Source organism: Apteryx rowi, unplaced genomic scaffold (genome assembly GCF_003343035.1).
Source record: "Apteryx rowi isolate R43461 unplaced genomic scaffold, aptRow1 scaffold_955, whole genome shotgun sequence".
Classification (NCBI taxonomy): domain Eukaryota; kingdom Metazoa; phylum Chordata; class Aves; order Apterygiformes; family Apterygidae; genus Apteryx; species Apteryx rowi.
Genome location: NW_020451266.1, coordinates 185,703 through 210,646, shown reverse-complemented (window position 1 = coordinate 210,646; position 24,944 = coordinate 185,703). Strand labels below are relative to the sequence as shown.

General features: G+C 37.8%; 1 protein-coding gene across 1 annotated transcript in view; it reads right to left on the bottom strand.

The window, feature by feature from the left end:
* Positions 1 to 5,792: 5,792 nt before the first annotated feature.
* Positions 5,793 to 24,944, bottom strand: part of GRIA4 (glutamate ionotropic receptor AMPA type subunit 4) — a gene marked incomplete at its 5' end in the record, with an annotated part of 159,137 nt that continues 139,985 nt past the window's right edge. The window contains 3 exons of the mRNA XM_026092286.1: positions 5,793 to 6,927; positions 13,972 to 14,106; positions 23,683 to 23,797. Coding sequence (XP_025948071.1) covers positions 6,763 to 6,927; positions 13,972 to 14,106; positions 23,683 to 23,797 — 415 coding nt within the window. The remainder of the gene's footprint in view (positions 6,928 to 13,971; positions 14,107 to 23,682; positions 23,798 to 24,944) is intronic.

The window sequence follows — 24,944 nt, the reverse complement described above, 5'->3', positions numbered from 1 at the left end:
AGCTGATTGCATCACGCTTGCCATTTCAAAGCCTTCAGCAACTGATCGCACACTTGGAAAATATCAAACCTAACTTGGTTTGACACGGTTATCAGTATAACTCAACCTGTCTGACAGAAAAAAAACCCCTTCCTCCTAAGGGTTGTTATAGCTGCAAGACAGCTCCCCTGTATTCAGAAAAGTTTCTATAGAAACAGCAGACATAATTCTTTATTAGCATTATTCAGAGTGCTAATTGCTTATTTTTAAATGAAACTTTTTTACACATTTTCTTTGGGAATGATGTAATTCAAAGTTTCATATAATGCTTTTTTGGATATGTTGTATTAGAGTTAGTTTGAAATATTTCCTGTATATTTAAGAAATAAACTGAACTCCTATACCTAGTCTCCATATAAATGATCTAACTTTCAAGTATTTTCAATATGTTTGTTACCATCTTGGGTTTAACCCATGAAAAAGTTCCAGTGTCAAGGATCAAAACGATTAGACCAAAGTAGGTGTAAATATCTCACCAGATCAGAACCTCCCATCCACATTAATGGTTGCATTTTACACCCATTTTGTATAGACTGAAACAATTAATGTGAGGTATAAGGATGAGTAGAATCAGGGTCTTAGTACTCGAATTCTTACATGTATAGATAAAATTTACAATAAGTGAAAAAGTCATATAATTTTTTTCACAGTCTTAGAAAAACAGACAATTTGTCCTTAAAGCACTTTAAAGTCCACTTTAACAGTTTAGCCTTGTCAAAGGTCTTTAAACTTTTTAGAGATAAATCACTTTAAAAAGACATTCAGGGTATGCTCTTTATGACTTTTTAATGTTTGGTGCTAATGAGAGATGATGGAGCGTGAATTCTCTTTTTAGCCATAAAAGAGGCTGACAGCAGTGCACAGTCCTTTGAAGCATGATGACAATGTACCTTAGCTCTAATCTAACAGGTCAGTCCAGATTCTGAGCTCAGTTGCAGAAATAATATTACACATCTATATCTAGGTAAGCAATTTGGAATATATGTTGCTACATTTGAACTCACTCTCATAGTGCAGAGCTAAAAATATTTATTAGAAAGATTTTGAACTTAGAAAAACATTTTCATATAGAGGGTGTTCAAAACCTGGAAGAGATTGCCCAGAGAGGTTACATAATCTCTATGTTAGAGCTATTCAAACACTTGACAAGACACGGCCCTGAACAACCTCATCTAACTTTGAAGTTGGATCTAACTTCAAAATTGGACCTGCTTTAAGTGGAGATTTAAATCAGATGATCTCCAGAGGTCCCTTCCAAACTAAATTAGTATGTGATTCTTATTTACCACTTTCAGCTTTCCTGACCTTACGTTCAATGCAATCATTATGGAATCGATAGGGTACTTGGAATCTGTGACACTCGTCTCACTTAGAAAAGGAAGTGACTCTAAGTTTCTATTTATAATTCCACTGATGACTTCTTACCCTTAAGAAGTTTTCAGCTCAAGCTTCGCAGGCTCTTGCATGCCAATTACATGTTGTTGGGAGTTTTTGTAACAGGTATTAGTTAGTCCATGCCTATCACAAGTATCTTCAGCTCCTTTCAGGCTGCCATTCTTTTTTGCTTTTGGAATTAGTCCTGTAGGTACATTCTGCCAGATGAGATCTTCAGGACCTCCTTTCTGCTGTAATTGTCTAGTCCCAGGTGAAGGTTTGCTTGCAGATTGAGATGGCAGAAAAACATTGGATTTTCCATACCAAATTAGAGAATAATTTTTCTTCATTCCCCAACCACTCCCCTTCTTCAGTGCACACAGTGACTATTATCAGCTATATAAAAGTTGTACTCCTTTCCCCAGCCTCTGTTCTTAACTGCATTGAGACAAATTCAACTCAGAATATGTGGCTTCAGCTCCCAGTTTATTTAGCAATAACAAGTGGTTGCATAAGATTCATGTCACACATGAGATCCACAGAAAACCCAGCAAGTCCGTACTGATTTTGAATTTAGTAGGTGTCTGATACAATACATCATGAGGTTGGGAGGGCTAAGTGTGTAGAATGGAAAAGAGCTAACATAAAGGTGAAAGTCAAAGCAGGCTTGTCCCACAGCTGGACTCACAGCAGCTCAGAGGACATGTAATTTGGATCCAACTGGAATATTGTTAAGTGTTAATGTTAATAGTTGCACTTAGTTACATCAAAATTGAAACTATTACAGAGGAAGATAAATGCATGTGGTATTCAGTTCAAGATTAAGATAGCTAAATGTAGATGCCTACAGGAAAATTATGTGTCTAAGTCCTTTCATACTCCACAGAGATCTAGTCAGTGGAAGCTAAAAAACAATTCAGCTGAACAGGCTATAGGACACAGTACAGTTGCTCTCACATAGGTACTCAGTACCATTTGAGATGCCTTAGGCCATTAGAAACATCTGCATGGAGCTCTTAGATCTGACCCATGGTCTGCAGGAGACTCATGCCTATTTGGACTTGCAGGAGGAGGGATACTCAAAGGCTTCTTAAGTAATCCAAAATGTTTATGCAGCAGATATGAGCTGTATATATCTATATTTTGTTGAGCAGAATCACTCTTTCTATCAGACTCAATTCATTTGCCCACACATAGGTGCTATTTCTGATGCTCTGCGATGACTGAGATAACTGTATGGGATTGGCGGATATGAGTCAGGGTGTGATAGGAGACACTTGGTTTTCTGGACCTATAGCTGGAGGCCACGCAGCACACCCTAGGGCATCCCAAGTGGCACTAGATGCCTATGTGAGGGAAAACGGGTCAAGTTCTTTTGAATATATTAGCCTCAGCTTTCTTTATGAGGGCAAAATCTTTGAAAAATGAGGATGATATTTGAGCAAATGCCTTAATGTTAATAGTGTCTTTTATTCAGCAACCTCCTTTGTTTATTTTTTGTCACTTTGAGCCAGTGGTTGCCACAAAGCTGCTAGAAGGAGGTGACTGAGGAAAGGGCAGGTTGGAGGAGTGCTGAGACCATTGTGCCAGGAGGTCAGTATGCAGCACAGCAGCTGAGGGACCCCACAGCCACCAGGAGCTGCACCACTGCTTCTTTAGAACAACCCTGATCCAGTGGCTGAGCCTCATTCTCTCATGTCTTTAGGACTGGAGACCACAAAATTCCTGAACCTGTCCTTATCCTCCTGGGTCATACTTCTTGCCTGCACAAGAGAGGAAAGCAACTTCTGGCACTGATCCTCAAAAAGACTGTGGGGGGAGAGACAGAGAGGATCAAGATATGTGTGTTGGAGAGAAAGAGGAAAAAGCAAAAGAAAAGATATCTGAGGGGCAGCTGAGACTGATAGGTGAAAAGGTCAGGGCAGCCTTTGCAGTCACACCAATGTTACCCCCTTAGAATTAGACATGTTAACAGAGTAAGCTGCTGTGGAGAGAGGCAGACTGATACATGGAGATTAATTTCTCAGCCACTGATTTCTAGTCAATTCATTCCTGTCTCTAAGCTTTAATTATAGCATTTTCCCATGTAGTTTTCTTTCTTTTATTTCATACCTGTGATGCTTTCTGAAAGGCATTTGGCAAAGTCATAGTCTCCTCTCCACCTCATCTGACCAAGTTTTCTTTGAGTAAAACTTTCTTCCCAAGTAAAAGGCTTGGAAGTGGTGAGAACATAACAAAATTCTGCTCTACTGCTACTGGCTGACTACTCAATTATGTACCCCCTCAGTGGGTTATGCCAGTCAATGGTCATGTTGCTCAGTGACTCAATTGTTCGTGCCACTCAGCTGTGAATCCTCTCAGTGGGTATCATCAGTAGTTACTGATACTGGGCAAGATATCTCAAAGGACTTGTATGTTTTGTTGCCTTGTGGAAACCCTGACTTAGGCACCTAAGAATGGGATCCACAGAGTGACATTCTTGGAGCTTGAGAAATATGGCCAGTGTATGACAAAGGAGATCAAATATAGCAATATGTTAAATGGAAACATAAAGTACATGTCAGGTGTTACTAGACTGGCAAGTGATAATAGGTGAAATTAAAATATTTTCTTTTACCTTATTCTCCCAGCTGATAAGACATTACTGGTTTCTTCAGGGATTCAGAGGGATTATCACTAAAAGGGGTATCAGTTAACCTAACTGGCAAAGAGTAAAAAAAGAAAATCTCTTGACTGAAGCCTTTCCAAATTGCAGTGATGTGCTATTTATATATGTCACATTAAAGTGACAGAGGAAAAGGTAAGAGGAATAACACTGGAACACAGTTGAATATCCTGGAACAGCACTGGAACTGATCTCCAATCTGAACTAAGAAAGGCTGATGATAAGCTCTTGGTAAAACATATATACACAATAGAACAACATAGACATCATCCTTCACATTCAGTCTCCCACAGTGACTTGCTTTGTTCACCTAATCTGTTATTTTATGAAAAAACAAGACAAACCTTAACAAAAAAGAAAAAGTTGTTTTCTTAATTCAGGTGTAAACAGAAGCTTGATAGAAAGCTCACAGCCTTATTCAAACAGGAGAAAAAACAAACAAATCACCATTTTGGCCACAGAAACACAAAGAATTCACAATAACTAATGAATGAGCTAGGCATGCTAGTGAAACAAGGATATAAAGTAAGTTTAGTCATAATGTTTCACTGCACTGTTATGGTGTCTTTCTCCCTAAGACCGCAGCACACTTCACAGTCATTGCTTATGCCTTAGGGGTAACCATTATTTTATTCCAACTTTTGTCTGCACTGTAGAGGTCTGTATAAGAACTGGTCAGCCTCAGCCCAGTTTATAGTCAGTAGAAAGATATAGGTTCTTTTTTGATGTGATTCAGCTGTTTGATGTTTTAATGTTTACTTTACGATGAGCTCATTCAATCCCTCACATTGATTATTTCTCTTTGCTAAGTATAAAGGGCATCTAGAGTTTTTGAGGTAAGAAACTAATATCTATATTGTTGATAACTCAGCTGCAGACAACATCTACTGTGTAGATGACTGTATTACATAAGATGAATCTCACCCTGGTAATTCTCTCTTTTTTTTTTTTTTAACCCTATGCTGCAGGTGTTGAGAGTTGGTCATTGTTAGGCATCGTTAGGCTCCACTATGAGCCACTCTGTGACTAGTCACAGAGGCTTAGAAGAAATTTAAGCCATGTGAACATGATGCAGTGTGAGCCTGGCAAAATCATGAGGGCATCAAAAACTATGATTAATGCAGGTACAATCTGCTTTGAACAGTCTGGGCTTGGACTGGTTACACTGGTGGCAATGCTTTTGATTTGGAGACTAGTCCAGTGTGGCCAGGAGGAATGGCCATTGCATCAGAAGAGAACTGTTGCAACTTTCCACCTACAGCAATGACTGGTCCTGCAGACATTTAGTTTTTATTGAATTGGTGCCTGCTAGACTTTTCTTGGAGTTTCCCTGAAAGGCTGGATCATAAAAACCTAAGTTGTCTGGGTTCCAAGAATACTACAGCTATCAAATCAGTTAAAAAGACTATCATTACTACTTTCCTGGTTCCCTAATATAACATCCCTCTAACTAACTAGAGAACAAACCCTATCACTGAATTCTTCCCTAACCTACTAGAAAAGAGCTTTAGTGATTAGTAATAAAATTAATAGTGAAAAACAATACCCTGAAAGATTAGAATCCCTTCTAAGGACTTCAAAGCACTTCACAAATGTGCAGCAACTCAAATGGTGTCAGATAAGGTCCTACATTTTGTAGTAAGAAATTAACCACCTTATTTTATTTTCCAGGTTGACATCCCTAGTGATCAGAAAACAACTCAAGCTGTGTCGATATTATAAGAACGTTTGTTTTTTATTCTTTTTGGTGGGTACAAAAACCACAGTTTCTTACACAGAACAAGATTATAAATAATATCTATAACATGAGTGACCCGTAGTCTCTTTTGATTCTACGCTGCAGACTGATGATGTACTCTAAACATTTTTTCATTTTGTTTCTTGTAGTTAGACAGATGCAAATCTCTGGAACACAGAATGATGGAACAGAATGAAGGTAACAGCAAACAAGAGGATGACCAACAACTTTTATAAAAAAAAAAAGTCTCTGAATTTTATTACAGTGATGGCATTTTATATCAATTATTGCAATGAATTGTTCCCTAAGATGGTTAGAAAAAAGAATCGTGTTGTCCTCTACCGAATTTACATCAGTTAAAAAGCAAGCATGTTTCAATATTCCTCTTTTTTTCAAAGAAAATGTAAATAATTTCTTTATTTTTTCACAGGATTTACATATTTATTATTTTCTTATCACAGTTTAGTGACTCATTTCTACAGCTGAAGAGCTGAATATTCTTCCATTGTATATATTGATGTTCTGGAGACACAGGTTAGCATGTTCATTGACTTCTATAGCTATTTTTCTGTCTTTGTCAAGACAAAGACCAAAATGTTGTCCTTTCTGAGCATGTTCTTCACAGTTTACTGCGCTAAGTTGGCACGTCTTATTAGTTTTAAGTCCACTCAAGTGAAATTTGTTGCTGTTAATACACCCTTCCCAGACCCCTCCCCCCAACAAAACTAAATTATGAATTTTCCTGATATAAAATCTGAGTTTGGGTTTCCGAGCTGAGCTCATGCACACATTGTTGCTGATGATGTCTGGCGCATTTGGACGTACTTCCCTTTCTCAGCCAAATTATTAGTTCATCAATGACACTCCCATGTCGTTACAGTCTGTGCTGTGTTCCCATCAGTCACCAACACAGTTTAATTAAGGCACTCAATTATTTTTTTGGTTTTTATGGTAGGTCCGATGCAATTACAGCCAATCCTGAACTTTGTCTAATTGCAGTTCCAGTATGCATGGCCTTTGGGCAGTCAGGAGTCAATACACGGCCATTTTCTCCTACGCTCCCCGTGATGGATAATCTGGCTTTGTTTCTTATGGCTTCAGAAAAGGTAAGCTGGGATCAAAGAAAAGGAGAAAAGAGGAAAGTGTTACAATGTTTCTATCCTTCAACAAACTGGGACACAACAAACACCAAAATATAAGATCTTAGACATCTGCATTTCTTCAAGTTAGCATTAAAAATAATAATTATATATATATAAAATATATATAAAATACATAGATTGCATTTAAGAATAATAGGGGAAAAACACTAGCAATTCTGGGTTATATTTTATTAAAATTAAATCCTTATCAATTAAACATAAAATCCCAATTTGATCAGGAAATTAACAGAAGAGGAGATACCTTCATCTAAACTGCTTCAAACTACACTTGCATGCAGTGAAATGAGAATCAAGACTTTTATGAAACTGAAAGCATTAATATCTGTAAATAAAGTCATACACAACTGTTTATAGGTTTAGACCTTCAACTTGGTATTTTAAGAAAAAATATGACTAATGAAAACTGCTTGTAAATTGATATCTGAGCTATCTTTCTGAAAATTCCATGAATTAAACCTAAAGAAATTATTGCTTCTATTCAAAACACGTATATTTAGTGTCAGTAAATCAGAATGCTGTCCTCAAATCTCATTTCATAAATATTGTCCTATAATTAGGGAAGGTGGGAATTTTCAAAGGAAATGGAGTTTATTGAGAGAAAATACAGTTTACTATAATTTTCTACATTAGGTCCAAATTTTCCATAAGAGGTTTAAATTTTTGCTACCTTAAAATCTTTTCTTTCAGGTAAATCAGAACAAAATATCTTGTTTGGAGACTGACTGACTCAAGGAGAAGAATTTGGATTTGTTAAAGAAAAGAGAAAAGATTTATAGTTATTCCATCTAATTTTAGCCATCAGTAATCTACTCCAAAAGAACTGTCTCTCTCATATGACAATAGAAAAATCCAACATGATTAGCTTAGACTAAATTATTTCTAGATGGCTAAGATTAGGGACATAACTCCCATTAGTTACAGCTGAGTTTAACATAAATCCAGTTTTCCTGAGCTCCTTTCCCACCTCATGAAAAGTGTGGTCTGGATGTGTCAGTATTCTCATTTTCCTTTTGTGACTGGACATCATACTGAGATTTTCTTTCTGGTCACACACTGTCATGTCCCCATGGGTTACATGACCATGTTAACTCATGGGATCCACCTGAGTATGATACGTCAGCACAGATGTCAAAAGTCTAGGGTCAACCAACTGAATAAGGACACCTGCAACATCAGGCATCCAAACTGCAATAGTTTGAAACAGTTTTCAAAGAGATTATTAATCAGTGGGGGATTCTAATTTATAGCCAGTGGAAGCTATAGCCTATGCAACTAATGTAATTGGTGCGCAGTGATGCAATCCGAAACACTGATTGGAAAAAGTGAGAGACCAAAGGGTGCATTCACATAAGAGCAAAGGGATAACAGACATTATAAAATCGCTTTATTTGCCCTTATTACTGATCTCTGTGTTTAGATAAGAGCTTTGTGCTTCTGAGCCCAGTTTCTCCTTCTGAGTTAGCAGTAAAATCCTATGCTGGTCTTTGATAAACTAAATTTATTCTTATATATGAGTGTTTGTATGTATAGATGAAGGAGGTTCCTTAAAACCCCCAAGTGTTTCCACTGCTTCTGGATGCAGTTCTATGAGTGAAAATGCACTGGTGTAATTAAACATTGTATTGCTATCATTAACTCCCTCAAAGAAGAGTCCTCCAAAATAAAACTACCTTACAGCACAGTAAGAACTTGGATATAAAAGTGACATTCCAAATCAATTAGCCTAAAAAACTCAGCCCTCATAAGCAGCCTAATTCAGGAAAAGGCCTCAGCATACAGAAGGCATTACGGCATTCCCCTTAAGATGAAAAAACTGGGCCTTGCTAGTCATCAGTTGCAGTGTCCAAGTCATCCTTTGAAAAATTTCTCTGAGGCCACTGTACTCCATGGCAAGGACTGTTGCCAGAAGTACCTTGGCCTAATTCAGTAGCTAGATACAAAGAATCATATGTAAGTACTAAGGCAGTGGGGACCTAAACCCGCACAGAGACTTCTGCTGAATTCCAAAAACCTCAATTACATCCAGAAGCAAATATAAAACTGCATATGCAAAGCACATATACAATGCAGTGTGGTGTAGTTCCACATACTGCATGTCCAGAGTGCCATTGCAAATGTATTTTGAGGACTGGTGATTGCCAACCGAAATGCCCAAAATGTTTTTTGGTCAACAGCAAGAAGAAGAAAAATGTCTTCTGCCAGGAGTTTTTGGGAAGTGTGAGAGTCCAAACCAAAGCTGGATTGCAGACTTTGTTGGAAAAGGGAGGGCCTACTCCATACTTGCTAAACTTTCCAGAAAGCTGTCATTATGTATCAGGATCTCTCCATCACTTTAATCAGCTATCTATTCATGACCATTCAAAGTTAGCCACTGCAAATATAGGATATGTGAGTTATGCATAATTTAAAGCTTTTGTAGCCCAATCTATATAGCTGGGCCATTGACAAGGCACCCAGAACAGAAAGACAGTAAAAAGTGATCCACAGAAATAGAGCAAATGAGAATAATGAAGAATTTCTCAGCAGCCTTCTCTGGAATAAGAGAAAAAAAGCTACAACAAGGTAACTTCTTTCTTCTCACAGCAGAGATTAAGAACAACTCAGCAATTTAACACAGAAAATAATCAAAATAGTTAACAAAGCGAGTACAATCAGGTCAAATTTGTATTCAGGATGATGCTGTAAAGCAAGGTAACCAAAGAAGTTCCTGAATTATATTTTAAACTAAGATATGGGTAATAAGCCAGGCTAATATTCTGCTTAATTGTGCTGTTACACTTTCAGCTTTATAACCTGGCTGCATAAACAGTTTCAGGAGAGGCTGGGATGAGAGAGAAAATTATTGGTATTTACTGTGATAAAAGTAGCAAGGGAAATGATGAAAGTCTATGTGCAGTAAGTGTACGTATTTAATAGTGATAATGTATTTTCAATTTTTGTCATCAGTTTTAACTGAATTAGTTGTTGTGTTGATCATGGAAAATACTGACTGCCTTGCTCTCATTAGGAAATAGTAATTCAGGACACTGATAACCTCAGCCTATATCATACAAATCTTCTAGTCTGTTTTTTTTTATTGCTCTGACTTCTCTAGTAGCTGGGTCATATGGAGACGTCTTTGGCACAAATATTTAAGGCAAACTTTAAATGATTTTTTCTATGTTGAATATGAAACTGAAAATAAAAAAAAGTCAAAATAAATGCATTACACGTTTTCAGAGGTATCCTGTAGCATTTAGCTTTGTTTATAATTCATTTTGTAACTTTCTAATAAGCTTTCATAATTTTGTAATTAATATGGTTAATTATAAACAACAGCATAGAATGGGAGAACACCAGAAGGCAGTTGAACTTGAAGTAGGTGCATGAGTTTCATGGCACACTGGGGGAGGCCTTGGAGATCTGGTGCTAGTGACTGGGTGGACACTGTGTAGCCACACCTGTGTTAATCCCTTAAAAAGCCTATGGCATCACCTGATGTGAGGAATTCAGTAGGCCTTTTCAGTAGAGTAGCTGGAGATAAGGATGTTAGGCTCTGCACCATTTTCAGGTTACCAGGTCAATTAGTGTGCTAAGGGCATAATACTGATATGCAAAAATGGAAAATTGCTGCTCAAGGGAAGAGGGAGGATTGATTCCTCCCTAAAGCAAACTTCCTTTCATGCTGCCTTTGGTAGACAAAATAGCTTGCCATTGCTTCTGAATGTCTTTGTACCAAACATACAGACTAGTCCTAGATTTTCATTTCCTGTTGCACACACAGGTGAATTTCCCTGGGACAACTCACTTTTTACTGGATTAAATTAAAAGAAGAAAACACAGTGTAAAGTAATGAATATTAATTTTAAAGTGGGCTATTTAAGCTATTTTATATTAGTTTAACTTATAAACTATTAAAACTATTTGATATCAGCTTAAAAATCAGATCTGTGTTGGTTATTCATGCAGATTAGAACTGCCAAGCATCTTTCCATATTAGCAAATTTTAGTCCTAATGCAATCCCTTTAATCCTTGGATAAACAAACATATCCAAGGCTTTGAAATGCATGAGACAGACATAATTCTAACATGCAGAAATACATGTAAACAGTATCGTAGGCTCTGTATTGCTACCAGCTAACAGAGGCCATGATTAGAATGCGTATGAACAGATGGCATAATCAGTCTGCACAAAGCAATTCACGTAGGTAACCCCTCATTGCTTGCATGGCTAAAGAAGGCTAAGGATTGATAGGAGAGTATAAGTTGACCTCAGCATAAGTTCATATGATGAAATTTCTCTGGTAAGTATTGTATCAACTAAGCAAAGTAGCATGAGCAATTTTAGAACTCCATTAACATTTATGTTTGAAATTTTAAAGTTTTTTTTTCCAGTTTTTAAATGTCTGTAAACTAAAATGTTTTCAAAAGGTTATTAGAAGTTTTCACTGACCCAAACATGAGTTTTCAATAAAATAAAATGTTCATATTGTCTATATATTTTTTTCATATAAAAATTCATCTCTCTTGCAAAAAGTCCCTCAAAAATCCAAACTTTAGAGAAAGGTCCTTATGCACTTTCCATAAAAAGTCTGAACTCAATCAGCTCTAATTTTTAATCAGATAAAAAGTAAGACTTAAATAAATTCTACAAGTATAATCATTGTTGCATTAGATTCATAGATCTGGGAAGGAACTCAAGGGGCCAGCTAGTCATGTCATACTTAACTTGCTAAGCCAGGTCAGTATTTTCATGAAAGATTTGGGTTTTTTGTTCTTTTTCTTAAGAATACATTTTGGATGGATTCTATTTTGTAAACTTGATAATGAATGTGCTTTTTAGGGCTTTTACTGATGAATTAAAAAATTAGTTTTCAATATTTCTTGGATTTGTTTTTTAAAAAAGGCTTTCAGTTATATGTTATATTTGGAGCTCCTTATTTTGTTTCTCATACTGGAGTGGGAAACCTCTCAGTTATGAGCACGTCATTAAAGAATTTCAGGGGAAGAGATCTCTTCATTTGCATTTCACATAATTATTTGCACAGGTTTATTTCTTTTTAAGACCTTTGTTACTGAGAGTCAGCAGTGAACTTTGGAGATTGTTTAATATTATAATCTGGAAGTCCTGAGTTAACAAATATTGACCTATGCTCTTAGAGTCACGTTGACATCTACTTAGCTGTGTGGTCCATCAGCACACTGATGGCTGTTAGTATTCTGATATATTCTAGAGGTTTGGCCTTTTTCTTGCTTATTTATATGCCTCACATTTTCAGCAGTGAACCAAGTGCAGAGTTAAGATTTTCTACATGGGGAAATTAGGTTCTTTTCCAATTAGAATATACCCAGAGTCATGCCTTCTGGTATAAAAAGGAACAAAAGAAAACTACACACAGACAATATGTTTGGGATAGTTTCCCGGTCAGTGTACACCAAGCCCCCTCCCTCACCCCCGGAGAACCCACCTATTCCTTGCAGCGCTCCAGCTATCATGCTCAAACACCATTCTCTGTTCACTCTGTGTTTGTTCTGTACTGTAAGGTTCTGTATTGTACCGGCTGTGCCTTTAGTCTGTAAGCTCCTCGGGGCAGGGACCTGTTTTTTGTTTGGCACACTTCACCTATTGTACAGCGCCGTGTACTCCAGCGCTATATAAATAAATAAAAAATGATAATTGTATCTACAGTTGTTTCCTCTTAAAATTTTTGTAGGTGGCAACGTAAAATTTCTATTCTTCATTTTTCTTCCTTAGTTTTTGTTTCTTACTTCCACTATAGGGAGGACTCAGTGATTTCAAGAGAATATAGCTCAGACTTTTTGTTAAAAAGATGATGTGCAGCGTTGTTAATGGCAAGGAAAAGAGAGTTCGACATTGCCAGCGCTAGGAGGTTAGGGTCCTAGCTGCATGTTCTGTTATAAAGCAGCTAGTAGAGTTTGGGAGCTATCTGAAAGTTATATTTAAAAACTCAGTTTGCTACTAGGTGCTGTTTCCAAATGTCACAGTGCTGATTTGACTAATGATTAGTTAGCAAGATACTCACTGCATGAATGAAAAACAGTACATTAGTAAACCCTCCCTGCACACCTATTCAAGGCTTCTACACAGGATGCATCACAACAACATCAACATTTCAGTCTCTGAAATCACTGCATGAACATCTAAAATATACTAGTCCTGAGCAAGGTAAGAGGTTACATTAGTCTAGTGGAAGCTGAGCATTGTAATTGAAATCTTTTCACTGTTTAGACCTTTTTGTGGTTATTGTAGTGAACACAGTTTGATCTGAAGCAGGGTACTCTGAAACAAATGCCACAAGTAATCAGCATAAAACATGTATCAAAGGGAGGGTGCAGGAACAGGATGGGGAAGGAAGAGAGAAGTTAAAAACCGTTTAGACCTCATGTTACAGTGCCCTGTCTTCTGTTAGTCTTAATAATGGTTCAGTGACACTGCCTATCCTAAATCTTCACTATAGCAAAGTCCCAGTTAGGGCCAACACTAAATAATAAATGATTATAGCAATTTATCACTATTAGAATGCAAATGATTAGGAAAATAGACTGGCCAATCAACTAAATAAACATTGGCCCTCTGAACACAACATTTTTTAGTACCTAAGATTTCAAATAGCTGTAATCTCCCAACTGATTCAACAAGATTGAGTTGTTAAAAATGTATTTTTGTTAAAAATTCCTTGCAATGCAGATGTCTATTAGCAACATAGAATAGTATACTGTACATCTGCAGCCAAAAAAAACTGAACCACTTTGCACTGGAGTTTTCCAGAATATAAAGCTCTGTTTAGAAGCAAGCATTACCACCACTGGACAGACATGTCACAACACTGCGTTACAAGATGCATCACCCACTCACTGTAGTAGGCCCTAAGTCCTACCCCTAAATTTTAATACTTTCGGTTCCATATACGTTGTAACCTTCTCTATAAGTTGCTAAATTCTGGGTATTCTGCGAGGAAGTTGGGTTAAAAGTCTGTGCACTCTTTGCCACCTTCATTCGTTTCGCCTCTGCCCTGGACTTGTAACAGAACTCTATCAAAGCCACCAGCATTGCCAAGCCCAAGCCTCCAACCAGAATGTAGAAGACTCCAGCAACGTTGCTGAGACTCAAGGCACTCGTCTTGTCCTGAGGAAACAGAAGCGACACAGTTAACGACAGAAGCAAAACACCCCAGGAGCACAAGCTACACATTAAACATCAGAAATTGAATTAAATAATAAAGTTTAAATGAAATTAAATGACAATCGTTTACGTACTTCTCAACGAATTGACCTATCTGGATCTGTAGAATATATTTTAGTTTTTCTGGTCAACATAAAAGTATTATCAGTATGTTACCAGTATATCAGGATGTTATTGCTTACTTACTAAAGAGCTGCAAAATGTTACTTCCACTAACTGGAGAATTAAACAATGACATCTCTTCCTCTCTTTAACATTGATATGAAACTGCATTTACGTAAAGTTCTTTAAAAGTTTTGGAATCCAGAAATTCATTTACATCAGACAAGACTTTGCTTGATTTTTGTTAAAACACAAATTTTACTTGTGGTAGCATTGCTGTTAATTTAAAAGATCCAGACTGACTTTCTGATAACTAAATAACAGGTGAACATAACATGTGAGGCTTAAGTTATTCCTTTGAACAAACACTTTCTTTGAAAGTGCACACTGTACCATAAACATCATGATATATTTGCCTCTTACCAATTATTTTATTTTGTTTCTATGTTATTATAGATTCAGCTCTGGAACATGCCCATGGACTACTAAGGCTGAGTACATTAAAAATAATACAATTTTAAATAACAATTTATTAAATCTGACACATTGTAATTTAGAAAACAGTAATAACCTTCTTTAGCAAATTATTGAATATACATCATTTTATAAATGATCACCTTTTTGGACTTACTGTAGTAGCTAACTATTCTACATTTCTCTACACTTCACTGACTATGAATCACGTATTTTATGGTTTGAAAACTATGTGCATTTTTAGCACAGTTCTCAAGGAACTCTTTGAGAATTGACTTCTATACGTTACTACACTGTGTGCCTTAAGATATTTATAAAACTTTATTCTTATGCAGACTACATAATTTTTGCCTAAAGTAAGGAGAGTACTTAACTTCTGATTGTAATCTGTATGAAATTTTAATTTATGATGAATGTTAAATATTTGGATGTTTAATTTAAAGAGGCACTATTTACTGTGTAAACAGTAGATTAGTAAAGTAACAATTCTCATGAATATTGCTGTATAGAGGTATAAATTTGAATCCATGGTGATGTGGGCTTATAGCCTGGATTCTGTGTTGCCTGTCTCTTTTTAGCTGCTTAAGAGCAGCCTGAATATCTTGGAGGTGACCATTTTCCTCTAAAGTTAATTGCTAACATGATGCTTGTGAACAAGGAAAAGGCAGAATTGAGAAAGACTGGATCTAACACATGTAGTGGGTTGAGGCTTTCTCAGCTGTCATTTACAGGTACTCTGCCTGAGTGGGGACTGCAGTTTTTCTTGATGGATTTTCGTTCCTTTCTCAAAACCACTTGCCAGGTAAAGTGAAATGTGTAGGGCATGGAAGTTTATTTCCCACTTTAATTTTACCCTTTAGCCAGCAGAATAACTCTTAGAACAAGTAGGGAGCAATCAGTCACTGCTTGTCATGCTTCCCTTTTAGCTCTGGACAACACAAATTGGCATGGAGACGGAGGTACTACGAAGAAATTGTGGACTTCCAGAATATAGGTCTGGCACTAATTGTGGTGCTTCTGAGTGATCAGAAAAATAGCTACTTCTGGCATGTTTGTCCTCAGGAGAAATAGAGAAGGCTCCTCTCCCTGAAGCTGTGAGGATTACAGTTTGGGAGTGGGCTCAGGTAAATACTGGAAGCTGTAAAAAGCCATTAATTATTGAAGCCTTTCGCTTCAAAGCTCAACTTAAGTCTTCCCTTGCTCCTGAAGGAGACAGGGACCTTCCTAATGGGATTCAGGCATAGTCACCCTTGGCACAGTGGTGAAAGGAAATCCTTTCTATTAGAGTTCCTCCCTTTCCAAAAACATTTGGAGGCAGGCCATCTCCTAAAGGAGAAGGTGTGAGTGAAGCAGGGCAATAAATTGTTACGTAGTAAATGGGGAAGGTACATCCCACCCAGAGAGGGAGAAACCAACTAACCTACCTTGCCTCCGCCAAAACAAAACTGCCTTGTAATTCTTCTGCAGATGCCCTTAGCAGGTAGGATGATGTGAGGTGATTTATGATAACTTGTATCATTGAAATCCTTAAAAAGAAATAGTGCTTCTTTAAATTAAAGTGTGACCCCATCAGTATTTAAGGCAAGATGGGGTGAGGCTGATTCATTCTGTGTGTCTACAGCTGCTTATTTTATTTCCATGTCATTTTGTTTATTACTCCCTTTACTGCTTTGTGAACACGATAGTAGGTCCCGAACTGCAGCGACTGACCTTACTTCCAGAGTCCTTGGGTCCACATTCACCTTTATCGTACCACCATTTGTTTTTCAGCTTGTCTAAGACGCCTGCCTCACTGAGTTTCAAAACGGCAAGGTTTACAGGAGTTCTTCACGTGGAAAATAACATAAATAACATTATATATGTTATTTTATGTTATTCAAGTAAAACTACATAGAATCGCATTGCAAAGTGACAGAGCAGAGGCCACAGTGGGTGCTATGTCATGTACTGTTGGCCCAGGTTTAGAGACAGACATATGACCGGGACCTGCTCCATCGCTTTAGGTAACAGGCACATACTGCTGGGGAAGATTTGTAAATAAATAGTATGCAATTACTGTGAACCCAAAACTATTGGCTTAAACACATTAACAACATACTCTTCAGAGACATATAATGCAACCAGATATATGACTTAGAAAACATATTCATTTGTGTTCCTTGACTTGGCTATAGCTATTTCATTTACTGCCCTCAGAATTATGCTGGCAAGAGAAATGAGCTGCTTCATGTAGCTTGCTAACCATAACCAAATGGCACAAATCTATAATCACCCTTCGCGCAGAACACCCACTGATGTCAGTAGATCTGTGTGCAGAGAACTTGCAGGGAGGTGTAATACCCTTATTCTCGGCTAAGAAGAACATGACAGTCAATATTTTATTTTCATTTCCAGTTTGAACATTATATTTTCAAATTAAAACCTTTCTTTAAATCTCACTTACTCAAATAAGTCTTGCAGGGGTCCCAGACTGACAATAAGTTATTATTTGCAATATCTTCTCTTATTATGGTTTTTGCTGGGGATGATGCAACTGAGTTTAATATTAAGATGAAACTTAGTGTTATGCCTCAAAGTTGTGAACTGCTATGGTTTTACACTGAAGTTACTTAAACTCAATGAATAATCTCAGATTATTATGATAATATCCCACTTTATGCAGTTGTAGCAGTTTTATTTTCGAAAAAACTATGAAAAAATTAATGGACTATTTGATATATTTTCCACTTCAAATCATTGACTGTCAAATTCTTAAAATGATATGTATCTAAATATGTATTTATGTGCAGGTGTGCATGAAAATACAATATATATCAGAGAAGGAGGTAGGTAAACAGGAACGGTGTGTGATAGATAGGTTTCACATGACACAGAAATTGATCTTGTGTGTACCACCACATTCCTGTGATAAAATTAATGTCTCATAATGTACCATAATCCATACATTGCTAAAAGGTTAGCTCATGAAATCAAGGCTAAAAATAAAAGATAAATAAATAAAGCAGTGCAAAAAATAATTAGTGTAGTGTAACTGACTGAAACTACTAAAATAATTATTATGAAAGAGTACAAGGGGATTGCAATTATGTTTTTTAACTGGAAATCCCCAAATGCTTATTTATAAATATATTTGTGTATATATATTTAATATACATATAAACCTCCCCCCATAACCTTGTATCTTACTATTAGCTTTAGGGATCCTGACTTTTAACACCTTCTGGAATATACATAAAGGGTGGGATTCACCTCACCTCATTTCTTCCATGCCAAAGTTATTCTCCAAGCTTTGGTTATCTGTCCAGGCTTCCCCACATTTAAAAGAAAGAGATAGGTACCTCCAAAAGTTGATTTTAGATATCGATTTTAAGAAAGGATGAATTGCACACTAGAGATGCCTGTCTCTTCATTTACTACTGAGGAAGCCTAGGTGTCATGCCCAAATCACAATTTTTGACAACTACAGTTGTGTGAGAGGCTTCCCAGTTACTCTCAAGTGATCCCTGTAAATACAGAAAATGCTTCCTCCACTTTCCAAATCCCACACATTGTATTCATATGAAATATGCTGCTTCTAGCACAGAAGATGCCTGTTTCTTGATCTTTTCCAGTATTTAAACTTACATTTTGTCTTCAGGCTTCCTGGCAGCAGGTTGTGCAGGTTGAAAGTCGAATATGAGAGTCCCACAGCTGCGAAATTAGTGGGTAGCAGTTTGGGATGCTGGCAAGTTGCCTGCCAATATGATCTTCTGTTTGCTTCTTGCACAAGTGTGAAATAATTAACATTATTTGGATACTCATCATCCGTAACAAGCCATGAATTTGAATAGTACCACATCTCCTACTCCCAGCAGTGTAGCAGGACTGGTTATGAGCAAGACAAGGGACATTCAGGTACTGTTCTCACATAGAAAATCAGAAGTCTGTGGAGTTGTTCTGGATTAAATTGGTGGAAGCAAAGTGATAATTATGACTCTATAAGAACTTTCAAGAACAGCAGCAAGCTGGGGAAAGTCAAGAAACAGATGCCTCCTACTCTTTTGCTTGATATTTCAGCACAAAGAGAATTTAGGTATATAAAACCTGATATGAGTGGGGATTTTTTCTTCTTTGCTGCTGTAGTTCTTTTAATGTCATCCTTTCTGCATTCTCTCTGAGAGAAAGCTCTCAGGTTTTCCTTTGGGAAAAGCAACCAATTTCACACTTAAAGTTGCCAAACTATCTTCAATATATAACTACTGCAATGGCAGTGGCCAGGATAGATGAGACAGTTAACACTCTTCACTGAAATACAGCCAGTGATGTGTCAGAGGCCACAGTCCCTTGTTTCTCTGCTTTACGTTTTTTGCTGAAACCTGTCCTGAATCAATGCCCTGCAAAAGCTAAGGGAAACCTGCCCTCCTCCCCTGAGGCTTTGTGATGAGACATGATGTATCCTTTTCATTTCCGGTCACACAGTCCTATCTGCCATGAGGAAAAGGCACTTTCAGCTAAATTTAAAACTACTCTGTGCTTTTGGAATGGTATTTTTACCCCATTTTAAATCATCCAGGTGTGGTGGGATAAGTATGCATTCAAACTAATAAGAGAAACCCAGACTGAGGGGCTACAGAGCTGAAAAAGAACATTTTAGCTTACACTTTTCAGAATAACAACATATATACCTATGTTTGCAATCATAAGAAGTGATTGCAGGTATAGTGACTTTAGTGTATTTTAGGCTTTTTGTTTGTTTGTTTTTACAATTTAGAAGTAGATTTTCAACAGCTCCCGTGGGAGTGGAATGTCCAAATTACCTTGGCTTTCAGTGCAAGTTGCTTATTGAGACATCTTTCCTTTCTTTGAAAATCTCCTCTTCAAAGGCATCATTTTGACCATGCCTGTCAGGAACTCAGAAACTACAACCTATTTCTATGCTGCTTACACAATTGGTTGGTGAATAGTCCCACTGACATAAAGGGGGCAGGAGCTATAAAAATAAATATGGTCTTCTGTATATGAACAAGAGCAATGCCCTTAAGATATATACCTGGGATAAATCTAGCATCTTGAATTAAATTTCCCATCAGGTTTCCCATCAAAATGACAATACAGAGTTTTTCTTGTTTGTTGAGTGATTCTTGTATTACTAGTGCTTGGCTAAATCTTCAGCTAGAATAAAGTGGCAGAATTCATGAAAGTCAGGGTGGTTGTTCCAATGTATAGCTGCTGAGAATCTGCCTTGTTCTATATATACAGGATCCATTTGCCCCTAATTCATGTGAGGATAATGCAACAAAAATGCTAACTAAAATTGCTCTTAATATATGGAGAAGAATTTGTCCCATTCTTCCACTGAGCAGGAATAGGGACATGTCCTGAAGTCAGTGGGGGTGCAGCCTGACCCGGGCTCAGGGACAGTGTTCTTCTATCTGTTCATCATGTTATCAACCCTTCCACCTCCCCTCTAGGCTTCTTGCTCATTTCCTCCTGTCCTGTTTTCAATCACTTGCTGTTGGAAGGGCTTGTTTTTAACAACCTAAGGCTGGGTCTTGTGCCAGCAACATCAAAGAAATCACAGTGCTTTGAAACAGCATTAACGAAGTTCTGTTAGTTGTGTACAGGACAATGAATGGGAGTTATAGCATTTAAATTACGATACTGAGTGATTCTGAAACCAATACCAAATTTTGGTAGACAGGGATTTAAAAAATGCAGTCACGATTATGCTTTGGGAGCATTTTCATTATCTGCTTATGGCCAGGCCATTAATTAAGCGTAAGGTCAGTCTCATCTGCTGAATGAAAAACAAGGAACACTGTGTTCTCCTGAGGGCTGCCAACAGAATTTGAAGGGCTGCTTCATCAGTACAGCTTCTTATTAACTCACATTTTTACAAAAATAATGGAATATAATGGCAGAAGCTGTCTTTAAATAGCTTTAGATACATCCTCTGAAATGATGATAGTATACAGTTAAGATATGAGGTAACTTTCAAAAACACTCAAATGACTTAGAGTCCTCAGTTTTATTGTCAAACATAACTTAATTGCTGAGGCCACTAAACCACATGGGGAGTCAGTGTCAGCTATACAGGATAATACAATCTTCCTGAGGGGAAGCGATAACTGCTGCTCACACAAGGTAGCTCTGTGAACTGTTTTTCTGAATTATGGAAGATCTTTCCTTGAACTAGATGGCATAAACATAAAGGGGGAGGCTAGAGATGGCCTTTTAAGATCAAAGAATGGAGGTAGGAGAAACCTTGTTTGTTACGAAGTGATACAAACCTTTGGAGAACTGTTGAGCTCTCATGAAACCCACTGATTACTGTAGTCCTCTGTACAGTCATGTAGGGTCATTCTGGGCCTAGAATATCATATACTAACTAGTGAACCTCAGATAGTAACAGCACAGTTGATCAGTTAGGTCTCAGGTGCTGTATTTCTTTTAGGAAAAGGGAGATGTTCTTACTCATGGCAATAGGATACACTGTAATGCAGACCAGAGCTGCTAATAAAGTTCAGGTTTTGTTCTTTTTAAATTCATACCAATGAAAAGGAGTATTAGTAAGACATATTTAAGACTTTAGTTCAGGACCTGTTGACAGCTCTAAGGTTTACAATGACATTGTCTCTAACTATTATTTGATAGCATAAAAATTTTAAATATTTAGAGCTCCACTAACTCAATAGAAAAGGGTTTTACTGACTTTAGTTGATCAGATCCCACAAGATTGTTCCTGAACAAGGGAATGGATTTTGTAGATGATAAATGGCTGAAAACCAGCAAAAACAGATATTGCAGCAAATTGTGAAGTATAGTAATGCCTGCTTGTTTCCATGATATGACTGTGAGCATGGGCAGTGTAGCCACACAATAGATGTGAGGCTTTCCAGAAGCACTGGACTTCCTACCTATATTTACTGTGCTTATGCACAGGTACTTCCTACTCAATACTGTATGCCTGGGAAAGAGTGTGCTGAGAACAGACCCGATAAATCATCCTGTCAGGCTGCATATAGTCCTAGTACCACAGGCTGAGCTCCCCCATGTTCCCTATCCTTTGTTAACACTCCCTTGCCCACCATATTTTCTACCACAATCTAAACTCCTGCCTGGGTCACCTTTCATTTGCATTGGCAATGTGTTCCCACCTTCCTCCTGCATTCACTGTGCATTCAGATCCTGCGTGTTTCACCTGCACTCCTTGCCTTTCTTTTCTGTGCTTTTTTCCCCAGTCCTTCTTCTGCCACCATCACAGCAAACCTGTTCCTTCAGTGTCTTCTAGACATCTTCCCTGTTATACCTGGTGAAGGCCTGCCCTTCCCTCTCCCTTACTGCTCCTCTCTTGTTCCTTTGTGACTCACATCACCAGTGGTTGGCAATCTCAGATAGTAAGTTAAAAGCATCCTTAGTCAGCTACCTAGCTTTTATCTCACATTTCAACAACGGTAGGTTTGTGATGGGTGTATTTTAAGAAAATGAAGATAATGATGTGACACCCTGCCTATGGCTTTTTTTTAAGATTAAATAAACAACCCCCCCCCCACACACACATACACAATAATGAAAAATTTCAGGCTTGGGTGGAGCATATAGTAATATAAACATTGGAGTTTTTTGGTTCGTATGTCAACCTTCTTACGAGAAGTTGGTGTCTGCTCCACTTGTAGGTAAGTGCAATCAAGTCTCATATACATGTGCACTTTGGAAGAGAAAATAGAGACCATTTTTGAAACTGTGACTGCTGGCCAGCAGAGCAGTGGGGGAGAAATAGGTAGAGCAGTAGGATCAAAGGCAAAGTGTAGAGGATTAGGTAGGACAGCAGTTCTGGGTGAGTGCAGAACAGCCCAAGGGATGGTCCCTGAGGCTAGGACACAGCATGAAAGACCAGGAGGACTAAAGAAGGAGAGAAAACAGTACAAAAAACATATGTAGACAACTATAAAGAAAGCTACATAAACTGTAAATGACAAATCAGTCAAATTTAATTGTCTATATCTGACTAGCTCTGTGCCTGCAGTTACCTGTGCAGGTATATATATATGTATTATCTCATATATATTATTCACACACAAGCACATAAATATATGTTAAAACATGCTGCCTGACACTGAAGAGGCACTTTTAATATCTTAATCCTCCCTCGCTTCCACATCTTCCACATCTTTACTTCTTTTCAGCACAAAGTAGCTTCCCAAAAGGAAGCTGTTATGAGGCAAGGAAACAGTGGTAGTAGCCACTTGAAAGACCTGGAAATGAGGGAAGAATAACAAGCCATTGTCACCTCAGCCTAAAATTTAGAGGTGGTATCTTGTCTGTGAATGCCATGGCAGAGAAAGATGAAAGTTCTGGGTAATTCCTGCCTGGTAACTTCTGATAAGTTCTGCTAAGGAATGGATTTCAGTTTCTGGGTAAGATACCATAAAATTTCAATGTGAAGATATTTTAGCTGAAATTTGCCCTCCTATGTTGGATACTCAGGTGAAAACTACAATTTTTACCAGTATTGTTTGCATCATTAGTGAATCCCTAAACCTGCACCATGTACCGGATTATTGCAGGAGGAAACCATGCTGATTTGCAACCCCTTCCTTTAATGTCACTGAAAAATTATTTTGGGTTGTACAAGATAGTAGAAAATGAGTTAGTGTTTGCTTCTGAAGATTTCAAGCTGCTTGTTCACAAGAGCAAGGTTTGAAAAGGCTCATCACAATTTCAGAAGGTTTCTGAGATCTGGCAATAGATCTCATGGCAGAGACTATTTACAAGTTCCCCTTGGGAAGCGTAAAAAATGCAAATATTTTTGCTTTGACAGTAATTGCATACACCCAGTTTTTGCCTGCAGATACCAGCAGTGCTGCGACACTGGTGAGGCTGTTCCGTTGCAGGTAAAACCCCAGCAGATGCACCAATTACTTTACATACTGTTTACCCGCTTTTGGTGACATTGAGGCTAACCTTGGAGTCACCTCCCCCGCTGCCACATTCTCCTTTGTCGTACCACCATTTGTTTTTCAATTTGTCCAAGAGGCCTTGTTCATTCAGTTTTAAAACTGCGAGGTTAACAGCATTTCTTGAAACGATAAAACATATTTTGTAAGAAACTGCACAGCTGTTAAGATGTTAGAAGGAATGAGGACTTAAGCTGTTTATAAGCTTGATCCACATACTAAATAAACCTCTCATTTCCATATGTTAAAGCCCTTGCCAGCACAAATAACTTTTCTTACTTTCAAATGTGAAAAATGCATTTCTAGCATACAAATGACTTTTAGAATGGCTTGGCTTTTAGCAAGAAAATGTGATTCTATCAACCAACCAAAACAATCTTTGCAAAATTATGATAAAATTCTGACTGAAATTATACATGAATTACACAAATTTATATGAATCTAAATTTAGAATATCTGTTCAGTGTGGGGTTGGATTAATTTTTCAAGTATATGGCAAAATATATTCCCATATACTAAAGAGGTAAGACCCAGATGACCTGTGTTAGACACTGCTAGTCTCTGTATCGCATACAGACAGAGTGATCCAAGACAAGCTATGGGCTTAGGCTCCAAAAACAGGCAGCACAAACAGCTCACACTCTGACTACGATGCTGTCTAGAGCCAGTCAACAGGAACCAATGCACAAAGAGGTGACTGAACTCCTGCCAGTCTGAAGATTCACTGTCTGCTTTAGGCACATCCATACGTTTGGGATGCAGCGTCTAGAGAAGAAGTCCCATTCCTCTTACACAGTAGTTCAGTGGCTTAGCTGGAATGCAAGACCTGGGTTCTAGCTTAGTCTCAGTAACCTTGGAAAGTCCTGTCTCCCAGATTACAGGGCACCCACTGTGGGGGAGAAGAAGGTGAAAGGTGGGGGACAATCTCTTTTGGGAAACTTGGGCACAGTACAGCCAAGCAGAAGCTGAGGCCCCAGGAAGCCCAACTCCAGTCTGTCCACTGGGTACTAAGATATAAGAAGGTAGTCGGGAGGTGCTGATGACTTCTCCCGGGAGGGTTTGTACATTTTATGTTAAGACTGGATTAAAGAAGAATCTTGCATTTCTAGCAGCACAGAGGCCTAAGCACAACAGACTGAATGGGTGTACATGCACACACAGAGCCCTGTATCTCATGGTTAGTGCACTTTTGTCAGATGAAATATCAATTTGGGTCTCTCCAGGCAGAGGTGGGTTTTGAACCCTTGCTGACACCTAGGCTGAAGCTGA